This window comes from Oncorhynchus masou, chromosome 31 (assembly GCF_036934945.1).
Source record: "Oncorhynchus masou masou isolate Uvic2021 chromosome 31, UVic_Omas_1.1, whole genome shotgun sequence".
NCBI classification, from domain to species: domain Eukaryota; kingdom Metazoa; phylum Chordata; class Actinopteri; order Salmoniformes; family Salmonidae; genus Oncorhynchus; species Oncorhynchus masou.
Window position 1 is genome coordinate 13,883,156 of NC_088242.1, and position 19,707 is coordinate 13,902,862.

A 19,707-nucleotide genomic window follows, 5' to 3' on the forward strand; every position below is an offset into this window, starting at 1 on the left:
CTCCAAGAAGGATATCTTTTTCTTGCTAGACTCCAAGTAGACTCCGGCAATAGCAGTGGGTTTGTCGATGAACTGAGCGAGTGATGCTTGGACCTCTTCTAATGTAACAAGACCAGTTTCTAACTTGTGTAATGTTTCTCTATCCAACAGCTTGGTGTTGATCAACTTCCTGATACTGATGCTGCCTCTGAGTCCTTGGAGCTTTGGGGAAAATCGGAGTGAAGTTGTCTCACTCTCAGAATGAGATGCTTTGGATGACAGGTCTTTGACATTATGTGAGCTTGTGCTCGTGGTGCTTGATGTAACATTTTGACCTTTACCTGCCTGACCCTCCAGAGACACTAACCGTTTTGTTATTGCCATCGCTTCCATTTTTTTACTCTGGTTCTTGGCAATCAAATTTTGTGTGTGTTTTTGTTGGACTGCTGGAGTCTGGACAGTGGAATAATTTGCAGTTTTCATCAATGTTTGATCCTGTAAACTACTATGATTGCTGACTATTTCCCTTTTGCCTCCATTCACTCTTTGCAGCTCTTCTAGCACTTTGTGCTTCTCCGTTGTTGCTATCTGTTGGCATAAGATGTAAATAATCATTAGATATAGTAAATACTGTACCTTGAGATAATTTCTCTATGCACATTGAGCATGTGAAAGTGAAATATTATTATACATTTGACATACAAATATGAATATTTAATTTCAAGTGTGTCTTGTTTATTATCTACAAATATTATGATTTTTTTGATGAATGTAAAAAATAAGTATGATGGTCATGGATATATACCTCTAAGGACTCTTTCATTTCGATTAGCTCCTCCTCCAGATTGCACTTTGCCTCTTCATATGATGACACTATTTTCTGTGTTAACACAAGCTCCGTCTTCAGTTTGGCAACCTCATTGTCTTTATCACACTTATGTTTGGTTGTACTTGAAGTCTCCACTTCCTTTACAGTCCTACGTTCAGTCTTAATTGTGACCTCTAGCTGAAAGACTTTGTCTTGAAGACCTCTGACCTCCTTGGCATATGAAACAACCTGTTCATTGAGGGATCTTGCATCCTTTTCCTTTATTCCTAGTTTCTGTTCACTCTGTGCTAACCTTTGTTTCAGCTTTGTGACCTCATTTGAGTTTTCCTTATTGATGTTTTCCAGTTGAGCAATGCTAGTGTTAAGTAGCATTTTCTCTGTTTCTAATTTAGCAATTTGTGATTTTGCTTTAAGCAGGTCATGGCTAAGAGCAGTTCTCTCATTTTGCACTTGCTGCATTTTAATATGAAGCTCATCTATTTGCTGTAGAGCCTCCTGCTTTAACTGCAAAGTGCTCTCATTGAACATTTTCAACTGTTCAATTTCTTGCTGGTAATACTTGGTGTTAATCCCGGCTGATTCTGCAGTGTGTGAATGCTCTCTGTATTTCTGCTCCATTTCCAGTTTGATATGAGACTCCTGTAATGCAAGCTTTTGACTCATCTCAGTCTGCACTAATTGCAGCTGTCTCTCATATCCCTGCTTCTGAAGTTCAAGTTTGCTTTTCAAGTCCTCCAGCATCCGCTTACAGTTCTCAAGTTGGTCTTCCAGCTTCTGGGACCTCAGTTGCAGGGCTGAACTATCCGTTTGCTTTCGCTTGACATCCTCTTGGGCTTGTTCCAGCTTTCCCTTGAGCATGGTGACGTCAGATGCCAATGAAAAGTTTTTCTCTTGGGCTGCACTTCTCTCCCTCTGAAGAACCATGATTTCCTGTTTGAAACTGGATGAGGATTTGTCAGAGCTGGTGCTGATTTCTTTAATTGTCAACCTACTCTTCTGAAGATCTGTCTCGAGCTCTTTGACTTTAGACTGGCAGATTTTCCCTTCCTGGATCACTTTAATTAATTCATCTTTTGTTCTTCTTAGAGAAGAACTCATCTCCTCGAGTTCTGCTTTCAAGATAACCAGTTTTTGGTCAGCAATAGTCTTGTTCCTTTGAAGGGCACTGATTTCCTGCTTCATATTCACTGTAATTCTTTCGGAACTTCCAGTCATTCCTTTCATACTTTGCTTGCATTGTAAAAGCTCACCCTCCAATGCCTTCACTTTAGCCAGATACCTCTGGCCCTCATTTGACTCCTTCTGCAGCTCTGTTATTGCTTTCTTCAGTGTAATGTTCAAATCATTCACTTCACCCTTTTGCTGTTGGACTGTCTTATTGGCCAAATTCCTCTCAGCACCAACGGAGCTAAGCTCAGACGTCAGATTCCGGATTTCCTTCTCGTAGTTGGTGAGGTTTAAGCTGAGAGCTTTGTTTTTCTGCTGCAGTTCAGCTGTTCTCTTCACCTCCTCATTGTAGTCCCTCAGTTTGATCTGAAGCTCATGGGACAGCTGAGATTTCTTTAGCAGCTCCTCCTCAATGATTTTTACTTGAGATTTGGTGCCATCCACCTGAGACTTGAATATGTTGATTTGCTGATTTTTGCTTCCCATTTCCATAGTGATATTGTCCAGTTGAGCTCTCATCTTTTTCACGTTGACTTCCAACTCCATATTGACCTTCTTAAGCTCATCTACTTTCTTCTGCAGTTGCGCGGCCAACATTCCACCTTTCTGAAATTCTGCTTCCAGGATTTTGGATTTGAGTTGTAACTCCTGCTCAGATCTTATCTTTAAGTTGAATTCTTCTTTGTTTTTTTGAAGCTGCTGTTTCCAGTTCTCCATTTCACTTTTCAATGATTTAATATTTTGTTCAGAGAAAGATTTTTCTCGCTGTAATGACTCCACACTGACCTTAAGACTTCTGACCTCATTGTCTAATGACACATTCATTCTCATCAGTTCACTGACCTTGAACTTCAACTGGTCTGCCTCAACCTGTTTGGAGGCCAGCTCCTCCTCTAAACACTGCATATTGTGACTACTCTCCTGTTCCATGGAGTTCCTCAAGAGCAGTTTTCCTTGGTTAATCTTTAACTGTTCCTTCAGGCCTTCAACCTCTGTCTTGTTGAAAATAGCTTTCTGTTCCAATGAAGACTTATCCCTCTGGAGAGATTTGATTTGCTCTTGAAAGACATAGATGGAATTTCTCAGCTCTAAGGATTCCTGTCTGAACTCCTCTGACTTTTGTCTCATGGTGCTCTTGTCTGATTCAATGTCCAGCTGAAGTTTCTTCAACCTGGTATTGGCATCGTCCAACAGCTCTGTGAATTGTTGCGCTTTCTCCTCTGCTATTTTTTTATGCACTAGCACAGAGTTCAGCTCTGACTTAAGAGTCTTGATCTCGGTCTCTGCTGTTTTCTTCGCATTGGCCAGCTCCTGTTTCTGCTGCAAGACCTCTGCCTCCACCTCTGCATGGATCGTCTGGATACTGTGGGTGACAGAGGAATGTTGCATCCTCTGCAGTGTGCGATTATGTTCCTCAAGGTCCTGAACATCGCTGCTCTTCCTCTTCAAGTGATCCTCCAATTTCTTCCGGGCCAGGGTGCTCTGCTCAATGTTCATCTTCAGCATACGAAGACTCTCCTCAAGAGAAGACCGTTTGGCCTCTGACTGCTGGACCATCTGTCGTGCGTTACCTAACTCTTGCTCAATGACTGCTTTACCCTTCACAACCGTCTCTAGTTTCAAACGGTACTGCTGAGCCCCATCCTCTGCCTTGGACTTCTGGAGGGTCAGGTCCTCTATGGTACTCTTATATGTCTCTACCTCTTCCTGTAGAATGGTCAACTGGGTTGATCTCTTAGCCAATGAGGTTTCCAGTTCCTGTACCTGCTGCTGGAGCTGTCCAATCACCTCCTCCCCGGCTGCCTTTTGGAGCTCCAAGCTCTCTGTCCAGGTGAGGTACTCTGTTCTTTCTGATGCTTTCCTGTTCTACAATGCAAAACATAACAAGTCATCCATTACCTCATACTTAACAATGAAAAACGTTATGTTCATGGTATGATTATTCTAACATGCTTACCAAAGGGAGGATTGTTGCAGCGCTGTTAATTGTCCCCGACAAATGCCACCGTGAAAGAGTGTTTCAGATTCAATAAGATAGAGGAGACAGCTTCCTCCCAGAGAAGTCACCATCACCAGAAACAATATGAAAGAATGGCTTTTTTGTATCAGCGTTAAGCAAACCATCTACATCCATCAGCGCTGAATGGATGACGCATATTATAAACTGGGTGGGTCGAGTCCTGCATGATGATTGGCTGTCAGCCATGGTATATCAGACCGTATACCACGGGTATGACAAAACGTGTATTTGTACTGCTCTAATTACATTGGTAACCAGTTTATAATAGCAATAAGGCACCTCTGGGGTTTGTGGTGTATGGCCAATATACCACGGATAATGTCTGTATCCAAAACAGCCCTTAGCTGTAGTATATTGGCCATATACCACAACACCTCGAGCCTTATTGCTTAAGTATAGCAGTGAAGAGAAATAAACCCTTTGAGTTGAAGCATCATTATGGCTTTAAAGGTGAGGTTCCTATTAATTCAATATGTCTGGGAGTCAACCCTGTTAACACAATAATGTGATGGCAGAGAAAAGGCAATCCAAAGTATGCACAGCTTTTAAAACAATCCAATATTTCACCAATCCCCTACCTCTTCGCCTTCTGCTCTCTTCAATGTCTCACTGGCAAACTTTACATACTGCGTCATGGAGGTGACTACGGCCGTGTAGCGAGTTCGGAGGTCCATGAACTGAGGTGGGGGTGGAAAACAAGGGTCACCTTCCTTAGCACATCCAGCAAACTCAGCACCTAGTCTACTACAGTTACATTCCAAGGTTCTCACCTCCTGAACGATGGCATCAGCCGAGTTCTGCATCCTCCGTCTCTTGAGTGGGGACTTGTGCTGGGAGTCAACCATGGCTCTGTAGGTCAACAGCTGTAGCTCATAATCCTGAAAACACATTGATGAATATTACTCCTCTGGTGTTCAAGTACTCTTCATGCAGACATATCTGACTGATCTTCCAGATCAAAAGAGTTACAGAGATAACTTACTTTAGCACCAGATGAGTACTGCTCTGAGTACTTTTGGCATTCATCAATTCTGCTCTGCTTTTGTTCCATTTCTGCAACGAGGACCTTCTGTTGGTTTACCAGCTCAGCGAGCGCTTTGCTGTCCTCTGGCTGCTTCTCTTGGGTCTTGAGCTGAGCCGCCTCCATCTCTCTGACCCACTCATCCAGACTGCCGTAGGAGTCTTTGTAGTACTTTAGTGATTTACTGATGCCCTCCAGGTCCCGAAGTCTAAAATAACAAAGGGACAGAGCCTTAGTATCCGTAAAAGGTTATTTTTACATTCCCCTTATTAAAGTAGTGTTCCTCACTAATATTTACTGGTGTTTGGAATCAAACTCTGTCCCTCAACAGTTGACCTGCAAACACTAACCTGCTCTCAATCTGGGAGTGGACATTGCTCCACCTTTCTTCTAGCTGGTCAGCCTTCTCCTTGTGCCAGTCCAGGTCAAAGTCCCGCTCGTTGTGAGCCTTGAACATGCGTTCACTGATACCACGGGCCTTCTGTAGCCCATCCTCCAGGTCATGGAAGATCTCCCTCTGTTCGTCGATCTCTGAGCGCCATTGCTAAAACAGAGTAGAGCAAAGTGATGGCTCAACTTTCAATCATAGCTTATTAGTGGATCTCAAGGACTGGATGCCACAAAACAACAATTCATCTCCAGCAATAATTTTGCCAACCTGAGAGAAAACCAGAAGATTAAATAGGATATATTTTAAACGTCTATAAAAACCTAGTACCAAGGGAGCTTACCTTGAGTGTGCTGACGACTGTGTCGATGGATTTCAGGTCAGAGTTCACGGCGTCTTCCTCAGAGAGTTTGGCCTCATAAAGCTTCACTAGAGCCTCCGCACTTTGGCTGTGCCTCACCACCATGCTCACTGTCTTCAGCCTGCAGAGACACCACAGAGATAGTGGGACATTAACTACATCAACATTTTGTAAAGCATCTGTGACGTCCTTATAAATAGTTTATGAAGGCTTCATAAAGACTTTAAAGTTGCATTTAAAATGGGACAAAAAAAGCAAATTGAAAATGCCTTGTTGATTTTGAATGTGCTGTTATAGCGGTTATAGCCCTCTACTGAGGAGGACCATAACAGTGTCAGGGCCCTCTACTGAGGAGGACCATAACAGTGTTTGGGCCCTCTACTGAGGAGGACCATAACAGTGTCTGGGCCCTCTACTGAGGAGGACCATAACAGTGTCAGGGCCCTCTACTGAGGAGGACCATAACAGTGTTTGGGCCCTCTACTGAGGAGGACCATAACAGTGTCTGGGCCCTCTACTGAGGAGGACCATAACAGTGTTTGGGCCCTCTACTGAGGAGGACCATAACAGTGTTTGGGCCCTCTACTGAGGAGGACCATAACAGTGTCTGGGCCCTCTACTGAGGAGGACCATAACAGTGTCAGGGCCCTCTACTGAGGACCATAACAGTGTTTGGGACCATAACTGAGGAGGACCATAACAGTGTCTGGGCCCTCTACTGAGGAGGACCATAACAGTGTCAGGGCCCTCTACTGAGGAGGACCATAACAGTGTTTGGGCCCTCTACTGAGGAGGACCATAACAGTGTTTGGGCCCTCTACTGAGGAGGACCATAACAGTGTCAGGGCCCCTACTGAGGAGGACCATAACAGTGTCAGGGCCCTCTACTGAGGAGGACCATAACAGTGTCAGGGCCCTCTACTGAGGAGGACCATAACAGTGGGTGGGCCCTCTACTGAGGAGGACCATAACAGTGTCAGGGCCCTCTACTGAGGAGGACCATAACAGTGTCAGGGCCCTCTACTGAGGAGGACCATAACAGTGTTAGGGCCCTCGACTGAGGAAGACCATAACAGTGGGTGGGCCCTCTACTGAGGAGGACCATAACAGTGTCAGGGCCCTCTACTGAGGAGGACCATAACAGTGTCTGGGCCCTCTACTGAGGAGGACCATATCAGTGTCTGGGCCACTTACTTCTCTAGGTAGATGGCGGACATGGAGTAGACTTGGCTCATGCTCTGGATGAGGACATTGAGGTCAGAGGAGAGGGTGGGGACAGCGGGAGAGGCCCCGGCCTGTCTGAAGAACGCCTCACACTTCTCCTTCATGGTCTCCAGATCGTCCTTCAGCTGATCCAGCTCTGCCTTCTTCTTCTGCAAGGGACAAAGTTGGAGAGGTTAAGTCACTTAAGAGACTTTTCCGTTGGTTCCATTGTACCTTGCAAAGGAAATTAACCATAGATTTATTTTACATAATGTATTTGACCCGTGTTTGGAAAAGATAAGTGTGACAGAGTGATGATACAGTCTGAATAGTGAGTTGTAATATGACAGAGTGATGATTCAGTCTGAATAGTGAGTTGTAATATGACAGAGTGATGATACAGTCTGAATAGTGAGTTGTATTATGACAGAGTGATGATACAGTCTGAATAGTGAGTTGTATTATGACAGAGTGATGATACAGTCTGAATAGTGAGTTGTATTATGACAGAGTGATGATACAGTCTGAATAGTGAGTTGTATTATGACAGAGTGATGATACAGTCTGAATAGTGAGTTGTATTATGACAGAGTGATGATACAGTCTGAATAGTGAGTTGTATTATGACAGAGTGATGATACAGTCTGAATAGTGAGTTGTATTATGACAGAGTGATGATACAGTCTGAATAGTGAGTTGTATTATGACAGAGTGATGATATAGTCTGAATAGTGAGTTGTAATATGACAGAGTGATGATACAGTCTGAATAGTGAGTTGTAATATGACAGAGTGATGATATAGTCTGAATAGTGAGTTGTAATATGACAGAGTGATGATACAGTCTGAATAGTGAGTTGTAATATGACAGAGTGATGATACAGTCTGAATAGTGAGTTGTATTATGACAGAGTGATGATATAGTCTGAATAGTGAGTTGTAATATGACAGATATGACAGTGAGTTGTGATGATGACAGTCTAAACAGTGAGTTGTTGCCCTACCTCTTGCTCTGTGATGCGCAGGACACTCTGCTCCAGGTCGTCTCTGTCCAGCGGGGTGCGGATCTGTCGGATCAGGTGCTCCTCCTGAGCCTCCAGACGCATGCGGAAGTTACGCACCTCAGAGATATACAGGTTGTACACAGACTCCTCGTGTTCCTCTGTTCATCACAAGACCCCAGAATGAGTAACAACCAAACGACGAGAGGACATCAACTGTATTTGTCCAAAGACTTGTCTAATGCTAGCTTTGTAAAAGTAACATTAGTGCTCAATCAAAATGAATACGTTTGTACTATTCAAAACACATCTCTCCCGGACATAGCAGAGGGAGTGTGAAGTCAATGTGTTAATGAAAAACTATGTAGTAATCTCTGATACCATTAATTCAATCTGGCACCATTATTGCAAAGTGTTCACAAACAATCTGCTTATTACTCATTAATAATGCAGATTAATGAGTGGGCAATCAAGCAGACCAACGGCTCCTCATTAAAGTAGTCTGCAGAAGATTCTACTCATTTTGGTGACACAACACCAAGCATCTTAAACAGACATATTCATGAGTCCAGGGGAAATGGACTGTACACCGTGTATCTACACCTACATTGCTTGCTGTTTGGGGTTTAGGTTGGGTTTCTGTATAAGCACTTTGTGACATCTTCTGATGTAAAAAGGGCTTTATAAAAAGGTATTTACGTTATGCCTAATAGGCTAAAATAGCTATGGGTTTTCCACGGGGACTGCTGCAAAAACATGTATCAGCGAGCTCCTGTTAGCAAGGACAGTAGAGGCTAGCTAATAGTTGACATACTTTTGTATATACTGTTGAAGTCGGAAGTTTACATACACCTTAGCCAAATACATTCAAACTCAGTTGTTCACAATTCCTGACATTTAATCCTAGTAAAAATTCCCTGTTTTAGGTCAGTTAGGATCACCACTTTATTTTAAGAATGTGAAATGTCAGAATAATGGCAGAGAGAATTATTTATTTCAGCTTTTATTTCTTTCATCACATTCCCAGTCGGTCAGAAGTTTACATACACTCAATTGGTATTTGGTAGCATTGCCTTTAAATTGTTTATCTCGGGTCAAACGTTTCGGGTAGCCTTCCACAAGCTTCCCACAATAGGTTGGGTAAATTTTGGCCTATTCCTCCTGACAGAGCTGGGGTAACTGAGTCAGGTTTGTAGGCCTCCTTGCTCACACATGCTTTTTCAGTTCTGCCCACACAGTTTCTGTAGGATTGAGGTCAGGGCTTTGTGATGGCCACTCCAATACCTTGACTTTGTTGTCCTTAAGCCATTTTGACACAACTTTGGAAGTATGCTTGGGGTCATTGTCCATTTGGAAGACCCATTTGTGACCAAGCTTTAACTTCCTGACTGATGCTTGAGATGTTGCTTCAATATATCCACATCATTTTCCTACCTCATGATGCCATCTATTTTGTGAAGTGCACCAGTCCAACCTGCAGCAAAGCACCCCCACAACATGATGTTGCCACCCCAGTTGCTTCACGGTTGGGATGGTGTTCTTCGGCTTGCAAGCCTCCCCCTTTTCCTCCAAACATAACGATGGTAATTATGGCCAAAGAGTTCTATTTTTGTTTCATCAGACCAGAGAACATTTCTCCACAAAGTACAATCTTTGTCCCCATGTGCAGTTGCAAACTGTAGTCTGTTTTTTTTTATGGCGGTTTGGGAGCAGTGGCTTCTTTCTTGCTGAGTGGCCTTTTAGGTTATGTCGATATAGGACTCATTTTACTGTGGATATAGATAATTTTGTACCTGTTTCCTCCATCTCACAAAGTCCTTTGCTGTTGTTCTGGGATTGTTTTGCACTTTTCGCACCAAAGTACATTCATCTCTAGAAGACAGAACGCGTCTCCTTCCTGAGCGGTATGACGGCTGCATGGTCCCATGGTGTTTATACTTGTGTACTATTGTTTGTACAGATGAATGTGGTACCTTCAGGCATTTTGAAATCGCTCCCAAGGATGAACCAGACTTGTGGAGGTCCACAATTGTTTTTCTGACGTCTTGGCAGATTTCTTACGATTTTCCCATGATGTCAAGCAAAGAGGCACTGAGTTTGAAGGTAGGCCTTGAAATACATCCACAGGTACACCACCAATTGACTCCACAGGTACACCGCCAATCCTATTGAAATTATGTCAATTAGCCTATCAGAAGCTTCTAAAACCATGACACCATTTTCTGGAATTTTCCAAGCTGTTTAAAAGCACAGTCAACTTAATGTATGTAAACTTCTGACCCACTGGAATTGTGGTACAGTGAATTATAAGTGAAATAATCTGTCTGTAAACAATTGTTGGAAAAATTACTTGTGTCATGCACAAAGTAGATGTCCTAACCGACTTGCCAAAACTATAGTTTGTTAAGACATTTGTGGAGTGGTTGAAAAACACGTTTTACTGACTCCAACCTAAGTGTATGTAAACTTCCGACTTCAACTTCAACTATCTTAGCTTAGCCTTACCTCTCTCTGTAGACTAGCATAGCTTAGCATCTCTTTAAACTAGCTTTGGTTAGCCTTTCTCTGCAGACTAGTTTAGCTTACCCTTGCCTCTCTCTAGACTAACTTTGCTTAGCCTTGCCTCTCTCTAGACTAACTTTGCTTAGCCTTGCCTCTCTCTAGACTAGCTTTGCTTAGTCTTGTCTCTCTCTCTCTGACTAGCTTTGCTTAGTCTCTCTCTGACTAGCTTTGCTTAGTCTTGTCTCTCTCTCTGACTAGCTTTGTTTGTCTCTCTCTGACTAGCTTTGCTTAGTCTTGTCTCTCTCTCTGACTAGCCTTGCCTCTCTCTAGACTAGCTTTGCTTAGTCTTGTCTCTCTCTCTGACTAGTTTTGCTTAGTCTTGTCTCTCTCTGACTAGCTTTGCTTAGTCTTGGCTCTCTCTCTGACTAGCTTTGCTTAGTCTTGTCTCTCTCTCTTTGACTACTTTGCTTTTGACTTAGTCTTGTCTCTCTCTCTGTCTTGCTTAGTCTTGTCTCTCTCTGACTAGCTTTGCTTAGTCTTGTCTCTCTCTGACTAGCTTTGCTTAGTCTTGTCTCTCTCTCTGACTAGCTTTGCTTAGTCTTGTCTCTCTCTCTGACTAGCTTTGCTTAGTCTTGTCTCTCTCTCTGACTAGCTTTGCTTAGTCTTGTCTCTCTCTCTGACTAGCTTTGCTTAGTCTTGTCTCTCTCTCTGACTAACTTTGCTTAGTCTTGTCTCTCTCTGACTAGCTTTGCTTAGTCTTGTCTCTCTCTCTGACTAGCTTTGCTTAGTCTTGTCTCTCTCTGACTAGCTTTGCTTAGTCTTGTCTCTCTCTGACTAACTTTGCTTAGTCTTGTCTCTCTCTGACTAACTTTGCTTAGTCTTGTCTCTCTCTGACTACTACCTTTGCTTAGTCTTGTCTCTCTCTCTGACTAACTTTGCTTAGTCTTGTCTCTCTGACTAACTTTGCTTAGTCTTGTCTCTCTCTCTGACTAACTTTGCTTAGTCTTGTCTCTCTCTGACTAGCTTAGTCTTGTCTCTCTCTCTGACTAACTTTGCTTTGCTTGTCTCTCTCTCTGCAGACTTGAGCAGCTCCTCGACTAACTTTGTAGTCCTTGCAGGCCAGGACCTTGCAGGCCAGGACCTCCCTTTCTAGCTGGGAACAGTCTGCCACAGTGAACACCTCCGACTCCTTGCTGTCCTCCAGGAAGTCCTCAAAGTGGGATTGCAGGTTGCTAAGGACCTGCTGGTGCTCGCCTGGCAACATGGTCTTAATCTGGGGTGAACAGGGGAAAACACATGAGACAGACCCACACCATTAAACCCATGAAAAGGTTCAGTCACCAGCTACAGTATAATGCTGAAATTGCAGGTCAAGTCGGTGAATTTGAGAAACATTAGACTTTATTAACATCATTCTCTTTTCTGTGAAGACCTGAATGAGACAATGACAGGCAATTCTACCTCTATCACTGAAATTCTAGGGTTTAAGTGTTGCTAATGGGGATTTATCTCGAGAAGTAGATTAAGTAGTTAGGCGTTAACGTACTGAGGACACGTTCCAGTCGCGGACGGCTCTGACGTCCGCCATCAGGTAGTGCCAGGAGACAACGCTCTTCATTTTTATGTGGGAGTGGTGCCATAGAGCCAGGACATTCTGGTACAGCTGTTCAATTCTGCTGGCCTGGTCCACAGCCTCTTTGTTGGGTGGAGGCACGGTGAAGCAGACAGAAGGGACCATAGCCTCGTTCCCAGACGGACTGATCACCTTCCACTTGGCCCGGTGAGAGTTACTGGCCAGGACACACTCATCATCCTTATAGATGGTGATCTAGGAGAGACGAAGTGAGACATGACAAATCAAAATGACTCTACCATTTCACTCCGAAATCCAAATCAACTCAAAGTATCAAACTTTTGATCCGCTATCTTAATACATCTACCTCGATTTAAAATGGCCAGAAATGTTCCTTAGCGATCTCAATGCATATCTTGTTACTACCGAAGACAAGTGTGAAGGCTCAATTCAATGTGACTTGTGATGAACTACTTGAATAGACAGAAAAAGGACGGTGTTACATATCTATAAAAAGAGACATTGTACCTCTATTTGTCGGTAGTCACAGATGGCTTTGACGGGTATGGAGGATCTGACAGGGGTATCTGGGTTCCTAGGCTTGAGCTGGACGATGGCCTTGGCCTTGCCCACCAACCCAGCCACTGTACTGCGGTACTGGAGGAGCTGCTCCTTCTCATCCTGTTCCAGCATCAGTGAAAAACAGGGGGATTATGATACCATACCAGCTCAGTCTGAGCTGAATTCACTCACAGGGATAGTTGGTTCATCTTTAATGGTGGGGTATTCACTTGGAACCTCTATGAATCCATCATGTCTGACTATGACAGTTTTTTTTTAAGTTAACCTTTTATTTACAATGAAGGCCTACTCCGGACGACAATGGGCCAATTGTGCACCGCCCTATGAGACTCCTAATCACAGCCAGATGTGATACAACCTGGATTCAAACCAGGGACTGTAGTGACACCTCTTGCACTGAGATGCAGTGCCTTAGACCGCTGCGCCACTCGGAAGCCCTGATTTCAATGATTTAACAACATAGTTTTGGGAATCTGGCTAATGATTGTGTACCAACCAGTTGTTATTTGCCAGCTTACCATGGACTCCTGGATGTGATCCTCCAGCTTGTGTACACTGCTTGTCCGATCACAGCAATACTTTCTCTGGATGTCACCTTGCAGGCTCTTCAGGTAATCCGTGGACTCTTTGGCATTATTGAAAAACTGTATGGAAGGGTAGAAAGAAGATCAGATGAACTTTTTGCAACTGGCATGCCTCCGTCCATTTGTTTGAGGAAAGCAGATAACTCACTCACCTCAAAATAGACTGTATTGTCTTTGAGGTGCTGCTCCACACAAGAGCAGAGCTGTAGGATCCAACTCCACTGGGTTTGCATGGCTGCTTTGTATGCCTGGAGGATTCCACATAGAATCATGTTATAATTAGAAATGCTGTATAATTGTTCTTGTTGGAATAAGTTACTAAAGCAATTTAAATATACAATATTGTTGAGCACTTATGCAGGTTCTGATACCTGGAAATTAGTAATAATATGTATATTTTAATGGACAAATGACCACATTATCTGAGACGAACAACCGAATGGATTTATCATAAAAGGAGTTTATATGACATGGTTTTTGGAGTGGTTATGGGACATCTGTAAACACAGACGGGGCTTACTTCAAGAGTTAACCGAGCAGGGTGGTTCTCCTGCAGAAGGTTCTCTGCCCTGTCCTGTACAGACTTGATCACCTCCTCCTTTTCATCCAACTCTCTCATCAGATCCTACAGAGAGAGCGGGAGAGTGGGGTAGAGAGAGAGAACGAGAGAGAGAGTGGGGGAGAGAAAGAGAGAGAGTGAGAGAGGGGGAGATAGGGAGAGAGAGAGAGAGAGAGAGAGATGGGGGGAGAAAAAGAGAGATTGAGAGAGTGGGGGAGAAAAAGAGAGATTGAGAGAGTGGGGGAGAGAAAGAGAGAGAGTGAGCGAGAGGGGAAGAGATAGAGAAAGAGGGAGAGAGAGAGAGAGAGAGAGAGAGAGAGAGTGGACGAGAAAGAGAGAGAGAGAGTGAGAGGGGGAGAGAAAGAGAGAGAGAGAGAGAGAGGGAGAGAGATAGAGAGAGAGAGAGAGAGAGAGAGAGAGAGAGAGAGAGAGAGAGAGAGAGTGGGCGAGAAAGAGAAAGAGAGAGATATCACACTGCATCCATGGCCTCCAAACATGGCCTGGAACCAATCCCCTCCCCTCTTCTAACGCCATGACTTGCAGGGGCACGTACACACATTTCTAAATGCCAGATGGAAATAAAGTACTTTGAAGAGATATCAAAATGATTAACTGAATCAAGCTGAATAGAAAGTAATATAGACGATCACAGTGTTATTTTCTAAAGGTATATCCCCAAAACAAGCCCCTGTAATTCCTTTCCACCCATGCAAAAACATGAGAAAACACATCACCCTAGGAGATATGATCACCTCAAGGTATCTTTTCACTCACAGAAAATTTGTTAATTCTCTTAGGTCAAGAGAGTCAAACCCAATTCCTTGTGGAAAGGCTATACATGCCAATGGTGGATCCATGCCAGAAATGTATAGCTCTACAGTTTCACTTGAACATCTATAACATTCAACTCCTTCTAAAATATCTACCATAATGAATATGAACAGCATTATCCTCAGATGTGCCTGAACAGCCAAACATTCTGGAAACCAAATAATGAAATAGAAATCCAACGGGCTGAACAGTGGAGGGACTCACAGAGTGGTACTGTCTCTTCTTAGAGATGTTGCCGTTGAGATCGCTCCAGTCGAAAGCGACCTCCTCCTCCTCTTTCTCATTGAGCCAGATGAGTTCCATGGTGGCCCGCGAAACAAAGTCATGGAGGCTCTCCAGGTTCTTCTGACGCTCCCGCGAACAGTTCTACAGAAGCACAGAACCATGGGAAATAGTCAGGATCTCCATGTGCTATTCAACTAAGCAGTGAAGTGGTTATTTTACTACTTAGGACTGCCAATGATTTTAATAGGATACTTACTAGTAACTTCCCATACTGGGTTTCCAATTTTCCCAGTTTCTCAGAATAATTTAGTTTTTGGTTCATCTGAGTCTGATATAAAGAGACATACCATGTTTTAATTACTTGACATTTAAAAACATTGCAGCATTAAGGGGTTTACGCTTTTTTTTTAAATATTGAATGTGATGCACAGAGATTTATATAGTTTTTCCAAATAAAAACTTGGCAGAATAGGCTGACAATTGCTTGTACATACCTCACTAAGTTTGGCTTCTTTAAGGCTCATTTGAAATTCTTCGATGGCTCTGTGAACCCCTTTGTGGTTCTCTAAATGTGTTTCCACACTTGGCAAATCAGATCCCCAATCTCCACGATCCAATTGCACCTTCAAAGGAAGACAAAACAATTCAGAATTGGTCTCAAATGTCTAAATTGCAAATATCAAAAGGTACAGAATTATACAAACATTGTAGTGAACAGGTCTCTTGTAGAATATAATATTTATCTCAATGAGGCAATCTGTATAAATAAGGATAAATAAATCCAACCAAGAGTCTGACCCCAGAGCTTCGCTAAGTCCTCACCTGCATCTCCTCCACCCAGTTGATCAAGTCCTGCACAAAGTTTATGTTGACCTCATCCTCGGTCATGTTGGGGTCCACTAGCGAGGACTTGCACAGGGGCTTGCGGATCTGCATGTGTTTGAGGTGCTGGAGGTCTCCCGGGGCCATACCCACTCCTCCGCCCCCCATGTAGGCCTGCCCCGAGCCGGGCTGCATGCCGCCGGGGGTCATGGCGGGGCTCAGGGCAGGGGTGAGGCCCGGGGTAAGGATGGAGGTGAAGGTGGAACCGGGGGTTCCCAGGCCTCCAGGGGTGAGGCTGGAGTTGAGGTTGGAGGAGGAGAAGCCTGAGTTGAGACTCTGAGTGATCCCTGAGATCATCATCGTGGTCTGTTGGGGGGTTAGGGTGTGTCCTTGTCTGTACACAGAGGAACACTCTGCCCTCAGGCCCAGCAGGTCGTCACGGAGCTTGGATACCCTAGATCATACACACAACACCCAATGACATGTTTATTCTTATAGTTCATGATTTATCAGTTTACATAAGGTTCTTATCATTCTCATAAACAAATGTGTAATTCCCTACACTATGTTGCAATCAATATTTCACAACACATGTTTCCTTTATGTCTATGTGCTGCGTGATATCTAGAAAAAGCAGTACGTTTGCACCTTTGAACAAGCTGATCGGAGTAGTAGTACTTCCCATCCAGTAGAATCTGGATATCTACCACCTGCTGTCTCAGCAGGTTTTCACATTCCAGAAGGTGCCCAGCGGTCTCTGCCTCATTCTGGAACAGGACCCCAGACTCTAGCCTCTTAGCATCCTGAGAAAAAATGTAAATGTCCAAACTGTTGTTAATGTACTTTTCTATTACAAAGTTCAATAACATTATTGATATAAAAAAAATAAAGACACAACATTTGCGTCAACAAATAAACATAAGTAAAAGCAGGAGTATTCTGAGGTTTTGTGGTAAAACATTCCAATGTGGTACTTACAGACTGCAGAGCTGCTCTTGCTAATGCTAGTTTGTCCTCTCCATTGACACAGTCCCGCTGGACCCTGCTGGCAATCTGCTGCAACATTTCAAGCCTAAAAGACAAAAACATTTTGTCAATTTACATTAATATTGTACAGAAGTAATTTTACCACATAAACAAAAAAGATGTGGCAATGCAGTGCCATCAAAGTTCCACTTGAAAATCGCATCTGCAGAAAGAAAATCAACAACAGAAAAGGCTCTGACAGCCCTGACTGCTAATGGTTAACCTCACCTTGAGCCATACAAAGAGTTGTTATTCAAAAAGACTGGAAAGGCTGAGGTGCTGGAGAGCAGTGGCTCCATGGCTGGTCCTGAGAGGTTCTCAGAGGAACCCAGGCTGGTCAGAGTGCTGTTGCTAACTGATGAGACACTGCTGTATCCCATGTTATATGCCATGTTGCTGTGCATGGTAGAAGACTATATAGGACTATACCGAGCCACTCAGAGAATCACACTAGCTAGCTAATTTCTCTTCCATCTAAGACAGGAACTGCAGCACAGACTCAGACCCAACGATATGCGACACACACACACAGGTCCACCTGGCACGGAGTGTTTATGTCTCCCCTTTTTTATAGGCTTGTACGTGTCCTCACGTACAGAAACCTACCCTTAAAGAATATCTTGCCCTAGGCCATAGAAGCTCATGGTATTCTTGCACAATCCATTACAGGTTCAGACAGTAACCGTTGATGGTAACAGGAGTCATCAGGCATTTTGGATTGAAACGTTGTCTTTTTTGTGTGTCTGAATAAATCAACTTGGGAGCATAACAGAGATGCAGACATTCCTTTTTCTATTTAACAGGGGGTGTGGCACATACTACTGGGCCTCTATTAGTCTGCATAGCCAATAATTATCTACATAATATCACACAAAATTACCACATATCAATAAGCCAGGTGATTTCCAACATTTGGTATTTGGTATTTTATTAGGATCCCCATTAGATGTTGCAAAAACACAAATAGTCCCTGCAGTCCAAGAATTATCGATGCAAGATGACATGATAAGAGAACAATATTTGCCTGTGACTGTGTCAGACTGTCAGCTTATAAACAAACTGATGTTGACAAAAAATAAGGTGCACATCCACCATGGACTCACACCACCATGAACTCACACCACCATGGACTCACACCACCATTAATGCCTACAAACCTGACAAGAGACATGACTGTATTTTAGAAATAAAGAGGTACGAGAAAGAGGCATGATTTTACAACACCTCAGTTTGAAGAACTCACCAAACCACAAAATGTAAAAGTGTAAAGACAATGTAATTTAGTGAACCTCGGAAGAATCCAATTACTGCACATCCTTAAACAGAAGTATGACAATAAAGTCTAATAATAAAACAGGTGACTTGAATCAAGAGCCATTGACACTGAAACCAACCATGAATTACCGTTTTGCATAGTCATTGCATTAAGGTAATCGGATCAAATCTTCAATCTTAATTACCTCTGACTTATTGCTGTCATGTAAGTACGGGATCAGTAATATAAATCACAGTAGTGTGTTACTCCTGCAGCATGAGAAGGTTGATCCTACATACCTGTCCACCTCAGGCCTCAGGCTCTTCTCTCTCTCTAGCATGGCCACGATCAGCTTGCCCCATTCCTTCTCCACATCGTTGGGGTGATATCCCTGAGGAAGCTGGATACGACCAAACTCCATCCACACCTGTCCCCCAACACACGCACAGCAACATCTTAGTGAAGTTCATTGTAGTCTGCTGCTTAAGAAAGAGCTTACAGACCCAAAAGAACAACCGAGTGTGCGTCGTGATAGCATACCTCAAGCATTTTGTAAAGATGCTTGATTTTGCTCTTCTCGGTTTCTTTCAGCGGGATTTCATTCTCTTTAAACTGCAAGTACTGTGTATAAAGTGCCTGCAAAAAAGAAAGAAAAAAAGAAAAAATGTTTTCAATTTTAACATAGAAAAATATCAAAGAAATATAGAATCAATACATTTTGAACAAGCTGTTACAAATTAATCTAATCTCAGTGTGTATACTCACACTCGTCTGCTTTGAAATGGCTGTACCACACAGAGCTCCTGTAGTCTTAGCAGCTGTGGACTATTTGAAGTAAACGGAGAAGCTCTCTGATACCCGTCAATATCGCTTTAATATTTCATGAGAGACGCTACTTATGGGCCATTTGAAGCCTCAGAGAGCTTGGGTTCTTAGCCTCGGGCTTTCCGGGCCAAGCAATATAAACTGATATCCAACTGACTGAGAACCAACCAGACAAACACTTCACACATTGGATGCTATTTGGAGGTTCATTCTTGATCAAACTAGGGCTCTTTCTACCGTTCAATATGGCTGAAAATTCAAGCTGCATTTGATCTGTAATCAAATTGTATTTTTGCTTTACCTTGAGTTCCACTGGGTTGTTAGGGAACGCTCTGTCTGACATCACTGCCACATTGTGTTTGAGCCACTGGCTCAGGTAATTCACCATGTTCTGGTACTCTACCCATTTTATATCAACATCCTGTCAAGAAAAACATTTGATTATTAAACCTATCAGTTTTCATACTTACATTGGCTCATGCAGGGATGGGTGCATTTTCTAAATGGACCAAGTTCTTGGTGTAGAGCGTATCGTGTTGTTCAAGCAATACATATTAGATCTATAGGGCATCTACAAATATTGGCATTGTACAACGTGCAAACCAACAGCTTGTCATAATTTTGCTTTAAATAGTTGGTGCTATACAAACTAATCTACAACAAGAAGTACAGATGTAGGAACTTAATATGATCAACCTGTTGTAGGATAACTTTCCTGCAATGCAGGAAATTTAAAACGTGTAGCGTATTTGAGGTTAAAAAATGCTTCTGAAATTTGTAATTTCCACTTTGAAATTTCATACTTGATTTTTGCTTATGAAAAATGTATTAAAACCTACAAAGAAATATTAATTATAATCCACATAATAATTCACATTTACTGTGACTGCAGGATTTTCCTGCTGTAGCAAACTGGCTCAAATTAAGATCCTACATCTGCAGTTAAGGTTCTCTG

At 43.0% G+C, this 19,707-nt stretch overlaps 1 protein-coding gene across 1 annotated transcript in view; it reads right to left on the bottom strand.

The window, feature by feature from the left end:
- Positions 1–19,707, bottom strand: part of LOC135523470 (dystonin-like) — a 210,139-nt gene that overhangs the window by 84,673 nt on the left and 105,759 nt on the right. The window contains exons 12-35 of the mRNA XM_064950162.1: positions 19,054–19,173; positions 18,468–18,563; positions 18,227–18,354; positions 16,625–16,718; positions 16,295–16,449; positions 15,647–16,100; positions 15,319–15,447; positions 15,081–15,152; positions 14,804–14,965; positions 13,730–13,834; positions 13,362–13,457; positions 13,144–13,269; positions 12,572–12,724; positions 12,017–12,298; positions 11,597–11,743; positions 11,518–11,562; positions 7,972–8,127; positions 6,960–7,138; positions 5,748–5,886; positions 5,367–5,560; positions 4,978–5,224; positions 4,766–4,873; positions 4,574–4,672; positions 3,740–3,841 (exon numbers count right to left, since the gene is read on the bottom strand). Coding sequence (XP_064806234.1) covers positions 3,740–3,841; positions 4,574–4,672; positions 4,766–4,873; positions 4,978–5,224; positions 5,367–5,560; positions 5,748–5,886; positions 6,960–7,138; positions 7,972–8,127; positions 11,518–11,562; positions 11,597–11,743; positions 12,017–12,298; positions 12,572–12,724; positions 13,144–13,269; positions 13,362–13,457; positions 13,730–13,834; positions 14,804–14,965; positions 15,081–15,152; positions 15,319–15,447; positions 15,647–16,100; positions 16,295–16,449; positions 16,625–16,718; positions 18,227–18,354; positions 18,468–18,563; positions 19,054–19,173 — 3,588 coding nt within the window. The remainder of the gene's footprint in view (positions 1–3,739; positions 3,842–4,573; positions 4,673–4,765; positions 4,874–4,977; positions 5,225–5,366; positions 5,561–5,747; positions 5,887–6,959; positions 7,139–7,971; positions 8,128–11,517; positions 11,563–11,596; positions 11,744–12,016; positions 12,299–12,571; positions 12,725–13,143; positions 13,270–13,361; positions 13,458–13,729; positions 13,835–14,803; positions 14,966–15,080; positions 15,153–15,318; positions 15,448–15,646; positions 16,101–16,294; positions 16,450–16,624; positions 16,719–18,226; positions 18,355–18,467; positions 18,564–19,053; positions 19,174–19,707) is intronic.